This window comes from Thermobia domestica, chromosome 18, assembly GCF_964235325.1.
Source record: "Thermobia domestica chromosome 18, izTheDome1.hap1.1, whole genome shotgun sequence".
Taxonomy (NCBI): domain Eukaryota; kingdom Metazoa; phylum Arthropoda; class Insecta; order Zygentoma; family Lepismatidae; genus Thermobia; species Thermobia domestica.
The window spans coordinates 1,587,228-1,600,505 of NC_137471.1; the positions used below are offsets into that span (position 1 = coordinate 1,587,228).

The following is a 13,278-nucleotide window of genomic DNA, read 5'->3' on the forward strand; positions in this document are numbered from 1 at the left end:
GGGACCTCCTGCACGGCAAGGCCTGCGGGGCCGTTAGTTACGTCTCTGCGCCCGTTCCATTCATGACAAATTAATTAAGGGGACAATATTGACAAATCTCAAAGCCATACGAATAAATATTATTTCTAGGACCTCTAATTGACATTTTTTTTTTTTTTTTACTGAAATGTGCTCACGACTCATTTCTGTTTTATTTACGTTTTGTGTGCTGTTTTGTTTATGTAATACAGTGAACCTGTTTGATTCTTCATTTATAATTTCATGTTCGTATCGTACAAGGAGTTTGAAAATTTTGTCTTAAAATGGGCCCCCTCGACCGGCGGAGAGTTTCCCTGCGGGACAATTGCCCTGCTGCCCCCAAACAAGTTACGACCCTGGCTCAAAACAATGCCTTTTGTTAATAGTTGCGTTTATTTGCTACAAAGATTATTAATTTGGTATTTCGATATCGTTGGTTACAGGTACTTTTCGTACACCGTGTTCATTTACGGAACAAATAGATAAGATTCTACCAATAAAATATTACATAATACGTGTTATCGAGAAACGCATCCTTCTTATATGGAAGAAACTGAATGTTTTGTGTTCGTCAACCAGATTGTGATACCTCAATGACAGCCCCACCCAATTGATAAGATATAGATAAACGCGTTATGTATGTCTTTCTCAGGATTATACTGTACATAGACCATTAGTTAAATAGGCTTTGATAACATAAGAGTCAAGTCTGTTCGGGATACTAGTTGTGTGTTTAATAATTTATTTCTTCTAGTAGCTGCAGTGATACAAGATGGGTTTTGCAGTGTCGTTCGTGAAATTAATGCTTTTCATATTTAATTTCTTTTTTGTGGTGAGTGTATTTTTTCGTTTTATTACTCCATACTTTCCATTTGGTGCTCAGAGTTGCCAATTGGCTGATTTTTCGCCGGCATGGCCGGAAATATTGCTGTTATTTTGATTAAAGCCGGTGACCGGTACAAACTTCTTACCAGCCCCTTTATGACCGCCTTTTTTTTTTTTTTTTTTTTTTACATTTGTATTTAGTTCGAAGCAATTTCATCGAGTTCGAAGTCTAGTTTTTTTTTTTTTTTTTTTAAGTAACTTTCTTTCTGTAAATCCAAAACTGTCACCTTTCACCATCTATCAACGATTAATATATTTCGTTCATCTGTTTAAACAATTTTAAAAGAGATGACAGGGATGATATCAAGGAAAATTTGAAATTTAGTTGTAAGGAATTTTATACATTTATTGAGAATGAAAAAGAACTTCTTAAAGCAATTTCCTGTAGTTGAAGAATAAGTTTAAAGAGTAAGTTTCATTTCCAAATCCAAAATTGTCACGTAAAGATGAATACAGGGTGGCCCAAAAGTAGGTATACAGTCCTGTACTGATCAGCTCATGACATTTATATTATTTATTTATTGTTATCCATATAGGTATTGAATTAGTTCCTTTATCATTTGTTATTAAATTCTTTTCACTTATATCTTAAACTGGGAACTGATCGAAGAAAATAAATTCATTATTTTAACAAACTACAATGTCATATTTTATCAGTATACCTACTTTTGGGCCACTCTGTATATTTTTGTTCATTTGGATAATTTTAGAGAATTGGCAGTTACTGATAAATACAATAAAATGATCAATGCCGATTTCAGTTTCTCGTTTATAGCACAACTAGCAGCGTTCACCCCGCTTCGCTGGGGTCACCCCGGAACGCAATAAACCTTGTTAATTAGATAATTTTTACTTTTTCGCTTTCAAGTGATATGATAAAAACCATAGTAGATTGCAGTAAATGTTAACATTATATCGCCTGTCATTTATGTTAACCCGCCGACCCGCTTCGCTGGGGTCACCCCGGAACGCAATAAACCTTGTTAATTAGATAATTTTTACTTTTTCGCTTTCAAGTGATATGATAAAAACCATAGTAGATTGCAGTAAATGTTAACATTATATCGCCTGTCATTTATGTTAACCCGCCGAGTGACACGGTCATGCGGGTTGCATATAAATACGTTTATTTTTACCTATGATGAACTAACAAAGGATTTGTACGTTATGGACACTTGAATGGTCAATTATCTCAAGACGCTGGTAATTGAAAATTAAAGTGATATGATAAAAACCATCTAGGGTCCAAATCCTAATAACCCCCCAAAAATGAAAGAAATTGGTTCAGCCGTATTAGCGTGATGAGGGAACAAAGGATTTGTGCGTTCTCTTTTATATATAAGATGTATCTATTAAGCTTATTAGTGAATATACTAAGGATATGCAGAATACAGGTGCTAATGCACTTTTGTTCACGATAGTGCATTTTCTTCCCTTGGATGGGTCTGAACAGAGGTACTTCACACTTAGACCTATTTCATAGCGAATTTTGAAGGGGTGCCGTTTTTTTATTTTCCAGAGTTGGCAACCCTATTGGTGCCTTACTACTAATGTCAACAAAAGTTTTGTTTTATATGTATATAAATATATCGGGTATTCTTTTCAAAAAAATGGCGACCATGGACAACAGTGTGTTATGCTTCAGGCCAAAATAAAGATAAAATATCATATACTGGTATACTCTCCGTGACTCTTTCAACTGCTATAGGGAATCAAACGTTCCACTATCTGGCAACGTTGCATAATTATTTAAAACCATTACCTTTGGTCTACGAATCCATCAAACAGTTACACTAACAGATGGTGCTAGTGTCAACGTGTATCAAATCTAACATAAGTGCTATCTGAAGGAATCGGTGTAACTATTTGATTGGATTGGTAGATCTACTCTATTGGTTCTTTATCTGTGATGTTGCCACATAGTGCAATTCGTGTCTATAGACGAGGACCCAAAAGATATACAATTATATACATATATATTACAGGGGCGAATCCAGGATATGATCAAGGGAGGGGCTGAACCATATTTTGCCGTTTTATCCAGTGTAAAGCAGGATTGAAGCCCATTTTATCCTGTGTATATTTGAGCGTCAAGGGGGGCTATAGCCCCCCTTGGATCCGCCACTATTTTCGCGGTTAGCTTTATTTTGACTTGTAGAATAGTTCTCTGTAGTCCGTGGGCACCATTTTTAGAACACTCGATATATTAAGAATTTAGAGTTCTTTTATAATCAGAGAAATATTAACACTTTCGATCCGAAGGTCGAGTAGAACTTGGGGTAACTTATTGCAAGCAGAAAAGGCCAGAGTCTAACTCTGTAATTGTGTCAGGATCGCCCTTACGCCGATTGGACCGAGTGCTTCCAATTGGGCCCCGCGCTAGAGTGTAATATACCCTCGGCTTGACAAGTACAAACAGCAACATTGCAAGTTAACTTGGAGCTTGGGATTCGACCAAAATTGTACCCAATTGGACCCCGCACTTCCTAAAGCCGGAAGATCAGCTCTGAATATTTGATCAATTCTACCGAAATAATACCAGTAAATGTATTCATCTTAAAATATAAGAATGTTTAAATATTTATTTGCCATGTATTTTCCATGCCTACCTTATTCTCTACTACACATCCCTTAAAATTGCACTAAACTGACAGCAGGAAGCTGGAATTTGCCAGATAAACCCAGGAACGATAGTGTTAATTGATGTGTACAATCGAACAACTGCCTAATGAAGCCATAATTATTCAGGGCCAGGGGCGGCTTAATTAAAGAAATTACATTGGACAAAGTTAAAGCTTTTTTAAGTTCAAACTAAAAGAAGAAAACTCTTCTAATGTACTAATTGTTGTGTACATTAAATAACTTTTCCCCCTTAGTTTGGAATGGTAAAACTTTAATTTATAACCAGTGTGACTTCTTTCACGAGCCGCCTCTGAAATGGGTTAACTGAGCACGAGTCCAGGGATGCAACATCCATGCGAAGGAAACAGAAAAAAATGCAAGAAATAACCTCAACCTAAAAAAAAAAAAAAAAAAAAAAAAAACCTTAAAAAACAGAATAAATACGAAAGATGAGAGACTCGTTCCGTTTTGAAAATTGTATTTGTTTCTGACTGCTCTATCCTTTCTCGTAACGCCTGCCTCACCTAGCAACGTTTAATATAAGCTAGAATCTTCAATGATCTGATTTGTGAAAAAAAGTCTGATTTTTCGGACTCGGCTTGCCCACGAAAAGAGATGAAACAAGCGCTCTTTCAATAGAAACAGATAAAAACTTTCCCCAGAGATCACAACACTTTACTTAGACCTTCTCATTCTTAACTGTTATCTCGTAGACAGCTTTTCAGAAGGTTGGTGAGTTTGTCTGATCTATTTAGCAACTCTGGTGAAACGTATGTAGTTGCATCAAAAACATGAAATTGGCGTCATTATCGATATGTCTCAGCTTGGAAGTTCTAGTGTGTCGTGTTGGTGCTAGTGGAGTGCCGCCGAAAAATAAAGGTCATTGGAAAGCAGGCCCGTATCCAGGGGTGTCTATCCCCCCTAAATGTTTGCTGCCCTCCCCTAGAATTTTCACGGTAGGCTTGCAAATGAACTATAATATGGTGACGAACTATAATACGGTTGGATCGCCCCCCCTAACTTCAGCCGGGCCCCCCTACATTTTTGGGCTGGCTACCGTCCTGTTGGAAAGGGCACATCATAGCTCTTTCCCAAACACATTTTTTTCGTACAATTGAATTCCAAAACAACGTTGGGTCATCCATCAAAGTGACCACACGTAAAGAAAAATATCTTGACCACAAAAGCACAAATTATCCCCAGGTGGAGACATTTGCCAACAAAATGTCGTTGGCCCGATCGAGATTACAAGTGAAAGAATCTCCTGAGGCGAAATTCATCGACAGGCAACCCAGCAGAAACCACCATCCCAGCCAACGTGACATAGCCCAGAGATTAAATATGGTGCAATCCACTGTCAGACTTAACCTTCACGATTTCATAATCCTCTTCCATTGCACACAGCTGAACGGAAGACAAACTTCCGCAAACTGTACGAAAGACACTTGGGAGAGTCAAAATGGAAGAATGTCGTCGTCACGTCACATAGGATGATGCCTATGTTTATCTTACACATAATGATAACATTCGGACAATTACGTAGAAAAATACTTCGACACTTGTGACAAGAGAAGTACTCAGTTTTATCGGTAGCGTCAAAGAAGTTTTCTCCAAACTATCACAATATCGTTACGGTGATATGCAAAATAAGCAAAAACATGAAGGGAAATTCTATCTACTTCCAGGAATTCATTATGACCCCAATCTATCCCTCATTTTTACAGAACCAACAAAAATCAGCTATAGATACACATGTACAAAGTATCCATTCCTATCCTCAGTTTTATCAGAAAACAGAAAACAGGTACTTGTTCTATTCCCCTTCATAACATTCCTATAAAAGATCCTGTATTCGCATTTGAGCTGTTAAAACCACATCACCTTCATTGGCCTATGGAAGCCTAAGCGAGGAATGAATAGAAATTCCTATGTTCATATATTTAACACAGCATTGTTTGGTCTCAACGGCATCTTTTACATGACAAATTTTGCAGGTACATTTGAGTAAATTATGACGATCACTCATAAGGGAAAAAAAAAAAAAACTGTAACTCTGTGGACCTTGTAGTTAGTGTTCAGTTGATTTTTTTTACTGAGAAAAAAGAGGAGAATCATGCTTTCAAATATATATATATATATATATATATATATATATATATATATATATATATATATATATATATATATATATATATATATATATATATTTGTGCATCAGCTGCTTCACACATACTTTTCATGTGTATGAAGATGGTCACACGTGGTCTGTTCGGGTCTGGTGAGTAGCTAATGGGTTTGATTCCAAGTTAAAAGTCACGTAGTTCGTGATCCGTTCCATCACTATACGGGAGAGACTGTTGTTAAAAGTTTAACCCCGTATTTATAAATCTGCTCTTAATGGTAGAACGTAGAGGAGACATCCAAGGAACTCATATGAGAAACTTGGCATTAATAAACCTATCTTCAATCTGGCAATCTCTTAGGTGCATTCGAAACCTAGGGCATATAAGAACTCATACAGACACCCAGCATGATAGAGGAAGCAATTTGTGCAATCTTTTGTTTGTAATCTGTGAAAAGGGAAGGAAATTTAAAATATGGAAAACTAAGAATGCATTGAATTCGCAGATTTTGCCGAATAAGTCACGAATGAAGACAAAGTAAGTATAGACCAATCCTCCACAATTCTCGTTTTTTCCAAAGGTTACTTTTCTTCTTCTTCTTCTTCTCCAAAACCAATAACTGTTATAAGCTGCCTCGGACACAATTCATGTAGGCTACAAGTGTAATATTGTTCGATGTATACCTCATAAGGAGGATTTTTCACATAAAAACCAATTGCCCAAAAGTGAAGGTCACAATCAGAAAAAGAAAACGCCAAAATTGGGAAAAGGTCAAAATCGAGAAAGAAGTTCAGACAGTGAAAGAGGGTTAAGTATACAAAAAGACAGGATTAGAAAGGTGAGAAAAATGAGAAATATATAATAAAGAAAGAAAAATGTAAAGGATGAAGAAAATGTATGTACGAGTAAATGTACAAAGAAGAGAGATGTATATGTAGTGTATATGTGAAGAAAATCCCATTTGACCGTATTATACTACGGGAATATTATGTGCACTCTAAGACTGTCACTGACGAGCCCCTACTTTCTCTGAGCACACACCAAGATGATACGCCCTCTAGCGCTTATACATTGCTCTAGCGGGTCATATAACCTTCATATAAACAACTGCTGTTTATAATTAACAAAGACGGTTTACGGGCTTACCGCCAATACTTGAAACTTTTAACATAAATTTTATCGTACGAATACAAATAAAAATTCTTTACACATAAAGGAAATTTAACTATAATTTAATTTTACAATTTATGACAGTTTACACAACTAAACATAAATCTTATAAGATTTCAAAACTGTTTATTAATATGTAATAAATATTAAGAAGAAAATGTTACGTTGGCTAGCCTTCAAACGTCACTCAGATTATGTCAAAACAGCGTTGTCATATCTCAGTTTAATAATATCCAAGGTGCTTGTCAGGCACGAGAGTGATCTACATGGTTTATTAATATCGTTTTAGGAGGTACTCCTGTGTGTGCCCTGATTGGGTATCACGATCACCTAAGGGAGGATTTTAGGACACATTCATAATTACGGGTCTATCAAAATCACTGACTGCATGAAATCCGTTATGTTTATTTAAAACAACTGTTTTTTTTTTAAAAAAAACGAAATTGTGTATTTATTTTTATTGTACAGAATAAAATGTTTCTAATGCAGTTGAAGAATCCTCTACCGAGTCATTCTATTTGACACACCACATAGAATGTTTTTACTGACATTTGATTATGCATTTTTAACAATATTTACGTTCACTGTGTTGAATTTTATGTGACCAATATTTCCTTCACCAGCTTCTATTAACCTTTTTATGTTCTAGAGAAAAGTAAACAATTTTATAAACGTAACGTGTGTATATACAGTACAGAAGTACAGAGAAAACGAAACACATTACTCTTCCCCTTTTTGGCTTGGCTGCGGTTTGGTAGAGCAAAGAAAGAAAACTTCAAGGACACATCGATAAAAGAATATATAATAAAATCAATCCTTAATATGAGTAATTTGTGTGTATGGCAACAAAGTAAAAAAAAGAAAAGTAATAAACTCAAGTTAAAAGTGTTACTGAATTATTGATAATACAATACATAAAGGTCTTCTGCTTCGATTTTATTTCTTGTTGCTTGTCAAACTTAAGGTTATGAACCGACGTACAGTATATGTATATACAAACCTATGTGCGAGGGGGAGTCAGAAAGCTCCCGGAATTCAGTTGTAGCTCTTTATTACGACAATATATGTACACATTTACTTAATCGGATTCAAAGATGGCGTCTCCGGAACACACTCACTTGTTCATGGAAACACCGACAAAAGGCCTCTTTTTGGTATCTTCCGAGGTTCAGACTTCGCGTTGGTTTTGATTTCTACGTTGGCGAAACGGAAAAGGCCCATTTTTAGCTGTGTTAAGAGCCAAATATCTCATGGTGCTAAACTGTTTTTTTTAAAGGCCATCAAAGTTTCTGAAGCAGATTTCGCAATTTGCACATGAACTTCACGTTTGCGCGTTACTCGATCTGTGACATTGTGCCAACTGATCATCAGACATTCCTTTGTTCAGGTATATTACTTGTACATTGTTTGCATGACGTGCTAATAGTTCTCAAATTCATATTTAGGCAACCTAACGACTGTACTGTACAAGATCCATTGTGATTGCTTCACAAATGCCAAAACTACAACAACATTCTGGAAACTTTATGACTGATCCTCGTATATTGATATACAGGGTGTTTCAAAACAACACCGACAACGTTTGTGAGGTGATTCCTGATACCAAGATAAGACAAAAAGTATAGACCAACTTGGGTGCACAAATACTTCCTTTCGCAGTTATACGCTGCTGAAAACATGAAAAAATGAACTTTAAAGGCCCATAGCTCCAAAACTATCGAACCTACCGTTGTCGGGTCAAGACTTCACTTAGGAACTAATATGTGCCCTATCCAAAAATATATATTTCAGAATCGTGCGGTACTTCTGCAACAGTTTGTTACAGAGGTAGTGGGTGAGTACTTCAAAATATATGCCCTTAGCCAAACTCCCTCTTTAAAAATTGTTGCGTGAGTACCTTAGGATTCTGAAACGGATTTTTGGATAGGGCACATATTAGTTCCTAAGTGAAGTCTTCATCCGACTACAGTAGGTCCCATAGTATTGGAGCTATGGACCTTTAAACTTAGTTTTTTTTTCATGTTTCCGGAAGCTTTTAACTCCGAAAGGAAGTATTTGTGCACCCAGGTTAGTCTATACATTTTGTCTTATCCTGGTGTCGGGAATCAGCTCCCAAACGTTGTCGATGTTGTTTTGAAACATCCTGTATAGATATCCGTTGTCTGAAGTATCGTACAAATATATGATTATGAACTTTTGCACACTATCTATACTACACAAAGGCACACGTCAACTGCAGAGCCATCTATGACGTGGACTAATAAAACTGTTTCTTTTTTCGAGAGATTATTCGAATGTATTTTTTCCTTGTTGAATATTGTAAAGTGTTTGAAGAAATATGTTAAGGGACATTTTATATCAGTGTTTTACATTTGTTTTTGAATTTAAATAATTAAATTCTATTCTAGTGGAAATTTCCATTGAGTGTCATTTACATATTTCTGGAGTACTTTGAAGGCTGAACCACTGAAAACGTGGGGGGCACGGTGACTCGGTGATAGAGTGCTTACCTCTGGTGCGTGGAGTCTCTGGTTCGATCCCCGGAGAAGTATATTTGCAGTGGACAACATCGTCTCCGTGGGTTTTCTCCGCTGTACTCCTGTTTCCTTCCACTTTCTCATTCCACCATTTTTTCCATCTTCATTCCCTTGCTTTAATCATCCTTCCCTAAGCCTAAAAGGGCATAATCGTGGGACGTTAAACTGACAAATTGCATTTTTTTCACTGAAAACGTTGAGGAGGAAAAATGAAAGAGTATTTTCCAAGTATATCAGATCCAAGTTTTTTTTTATGTTGTTCTTCTGGCATCGTTGTTACGTAGAGATTGGCGTCACTGTAGTGAGGAGAAAACTGCAATCCATCTTCGTCTGATAGTCCAGTCTAAATATACATTAACCAAGAAAAAAATATAACAAGCTAAAATTTTGTACATACCTTGGGAAAGGTGTATATAACAACATACTAAAAGTTCTGAAATATCCGGTGATGGGTTTGGCCACCATATTCGAAAATGGCCGCTAAACCGTGGCTTTTAAAGGTAATAACTGTTTCTCACTTTAATAGCTATAATTCACGTTGTATTTGCACTATTGATGTTAATTTACTTCATTCCAATAAAAATAGACTTCCCTTACTGACCATGCATCACACAACATTATGGTGAAACCGCAACGGTAGTGTCTGTTGAATATCAATTAGACTGTACAAAAAGCATGGAGCGACTAAGGCGTTGTCTAGCTACATTCCCCAACTGTTATGTTTACTTCTTCAACGCCAGTTGTCATATCTCAAGAGAAGTCTCTTGCGAATCTGAAGAAAATTCTAGATTTATTCAAATAGTTTCTCATCATCTCACGGCTGCTGGTATCAGTGTTCTTCAAGCCTCTGGAGACGCAAATACCCAGATTGTGCGTACAGCAATAGAACTCTCTCTCAAACAGCCAGATCCAATATCAATTATTGGAGAAGATATTGATCTGCTTGTACTTTAACCCACACTAGCAAGCGAGGAAATAGATGCTACATTTATTAAACCTGTCAGGGGAAAGTTCCTTGTGTTGTCCTCAGTTCAGGAAAATTAAAGCAAAATCTTGGTGACATGAAAACACATTTACCATTTTTACATGTTGTCACTGGCTGCGATACATCAGCTCCTTAACGCCAAGGAAAGAAAAAGTCATACCATTTGCTGAAGAAACGCAAAGACCTACCAGAACAAGTCGGGATTTTCAACGATGGGAATGCTACTCCTGAATCCGTCACTGCTCCTGGTTAATTGTTTCTTCTTACTTTGAACGGTGCTGAAAGGTCAGTGCTTACCTTAGATCAGCTGTGTTATCAAGCATTCGTGAAAACTATTAAGAATGTCCAGTCACAAGTGACATTCAGTTGGAAGCTTTTCCACCTACCAGTGCAGTAGCCCATCAGCATTTGTTTCGGGTTTTCCTTCAGATACAACTCTGAAAGGGAAACAAGCTACCCCTTACTGCCTAAGGATCGCAGAGGACTGAAAAATGTTTCGAATTAATCATGATAGTGAAAGCTCCAGCTCCGGACTCTATTACAACTTATATATTGTAACTGCAAGATGGGATGTGAAAGGTATGTAAGTGCAGAAAAACAGGACTGATATGTGCCTCGTTGTGTGGACATTGTAATGGCAGTGGTTGCACCAATTTCTATTATGAGGAAATCAATCCCGATAAAAATATGAACGTGGACACTATTGAAACACAATAATCGTTATTGAAAATCCAGACTACATTTAGAAGCACTGTGTACTGGAAAAGGCACTCTGTTCTTAATGAAATCTACAATTATTATTGCATTTCGGGTACATGAAAATATTGAAGAAGCCCCTTTAATTGGAACTATTGTAGACTGTGCACGTTATCAAAATTTTTATTTCTTGTAAGTGTTAGGGGAGACCGGGGCACATTGTCACAATTTTCACATTTTATTTTTTGTGACGCTCACCTAAAGCTGAAACTTATAATTTTTAGTATGCACATACTTAATTATCTTGTGCATAACATATATTACTCTGTCCAATGTAGCTCGTTCTGAACTGGACTTATGAAGTATGTTTTATGATCAATACAGTTGTGACAATGTACCTCATATGCGGGGTAAGTTGTCAAAATATATGGGGCAAGTTGTCACATGTTATTCTAATGGCAGTTTCCAGAAATAGGTATAGGGTGTCCGGGAAATAGGGACGAATATTAAAGTGCTATAAAACTAATATAAAAAATATTGAAAAAAAAAATATAAACACATTGAGTAACTTCTCCCATTTATGTATACATACACATTAGGTAATTTTCTCACATTTATGTATTAAAAATTGTATCCGGTATATGACCACCCAAGGCTGCACGGCAGTGAGCAATGCGTTCATTGAAATTTGCGATGACGCGTTCACAAACATCTGGTGTGATGCTGTTAATAACCCTCTTAATTTCACTCTTCAGCTGTTGTATTGTCTGTGGTTTGTTCACGTAAACTTTAGATTTCACAAATCCCCACAAAAAAGGGTCAAAAGGGGTAAGATCGCATGATCTAGCAGGCCATTCCTGATTTCCTCGCAAAGAGATAATTTTTTGAAGAAACTTTTCATACAGCAGACCAATTGTCTCACGGGATGTGTGACAGGTTGCACCATCTTGCTGTCATTTTCAATTTCCATTTCATCCAAAACTGGGAAAAACCAATCTGAAAGCATGTGTCTGTAACGGTCGCCGTTCACAGTGACGCCAGCTTCCTCATCGTCTTCAAAAAAGTACGGGCAAATCAGTCCTCCTGCCCAGAATCCACACCACACAGTCGTGCGTTGAGGATGCATCAGTTCTTCCACAGTCACTTGCGGATTTTCTGTACCCCAAATTCTGCAGTTCTGCTTATTGACGTACCCACTGAGATGGAAGTGTGCCTCATCTGAGAAAATTATTCTTGTCGTGAAGTTCTCGTTCTCCACTTGTCGAGCCAATACCCATTGAGCAAATCGATGTCTCTTTCCATGATCTGTAGGCTTCAACTCTTGTGTAAGTTGAATCTTGTATGCATGCATTCTCAGATCTTTCGACAGGATTTCATGGAGTGAACTTGGTGATAAATTCAATTGTTGAGCTCGTCGGCGAACTGATTTCATGGGGCTTACGGTCACACTGTCACGCACGACAGCAATGTTTTCTTCTGTTCGAACAGAACGCGGTCTTCCAGTTTGCTTAACATTTAACACTGACCCCGTGGTCTCGAACTTCAGGACCAACTTCCGAACTGATGATTCAGTAGGAGCAACATTGCGTCCAAGTGTTACAAGCAAATCTCGAACGTTGGCCCAGTGTAAATGAACGTTGGCCGGACTGTAGTTCGCCATCTGTAACACGTGCACAAAATCTTCCCAATGTTCTGTAGTGGACATGAAATTCTTTAGCAGCTTTACGTATTGATATGAGATTGTCGTTTCTTTTCCGGGTTCTTGCTGCAGCCAGTGGTAGTGGTAGTGCTTTCCTCTGTTTTCCTTTTGTATGTTCTCACCATCTGCGAAACAGAGGCACCGCTTTATTAAACGAGGAATACATCGCTTGTATCAAACATAACTCACACAAAAATACCTGCTCCTCTCGCTTTCAAGAACACACAAAACACCAATTTCAGGTTTCGGACAATTTACACTCCAGCACTCAAAACAGACAAAGCTAAACTGATTCAGGACCATTGTTCCCGTGCACTTCCGAACTAGTACCATTAGTAGTGACACCTAGTAGGTAAACAAGAAAGCAACACTGGTGTGCTAACGTTTTTGCTTTTTCAGAATTGCTACTGTGACAACGTGCCCCTTGTGATAATATGCCCCGGTCTTCCCTACTATTGATAAGTTAGAGACAATTTGGTGACTTGTAGATGATTTGTCTAAGATTAGGGATAAATTGGCTCCCGATAGAAACCTGCTGCACCA

General features: G+C 37.3%; 1 protein-coding gene across 1 annotated transcript in view; it reads left to right on the top strand.

Annotated features, from left to right (window-relative positions):
* The first annotated feature begins 693 nt into the window (after positions 1 to 693).
* LOC145676072 (23 kDa integral membrane protein-like) overlaps positions 694 to 13,278 on the top strand; it is a 55,202-nt gene continuing 42,617 nt past the window's right edge. Inside the window, exon 1 of the mRNA XM_081746937.1 lies at positions 694 to 850. Coding sequence (XP_081603063.1) covers positions 791 to 850 — 60 coding nt within the window. The 5' untranslated portion in view covers positions 694 to 790. The remainder of the gene's footprint in view (positions 851 to 13,278) is intronic.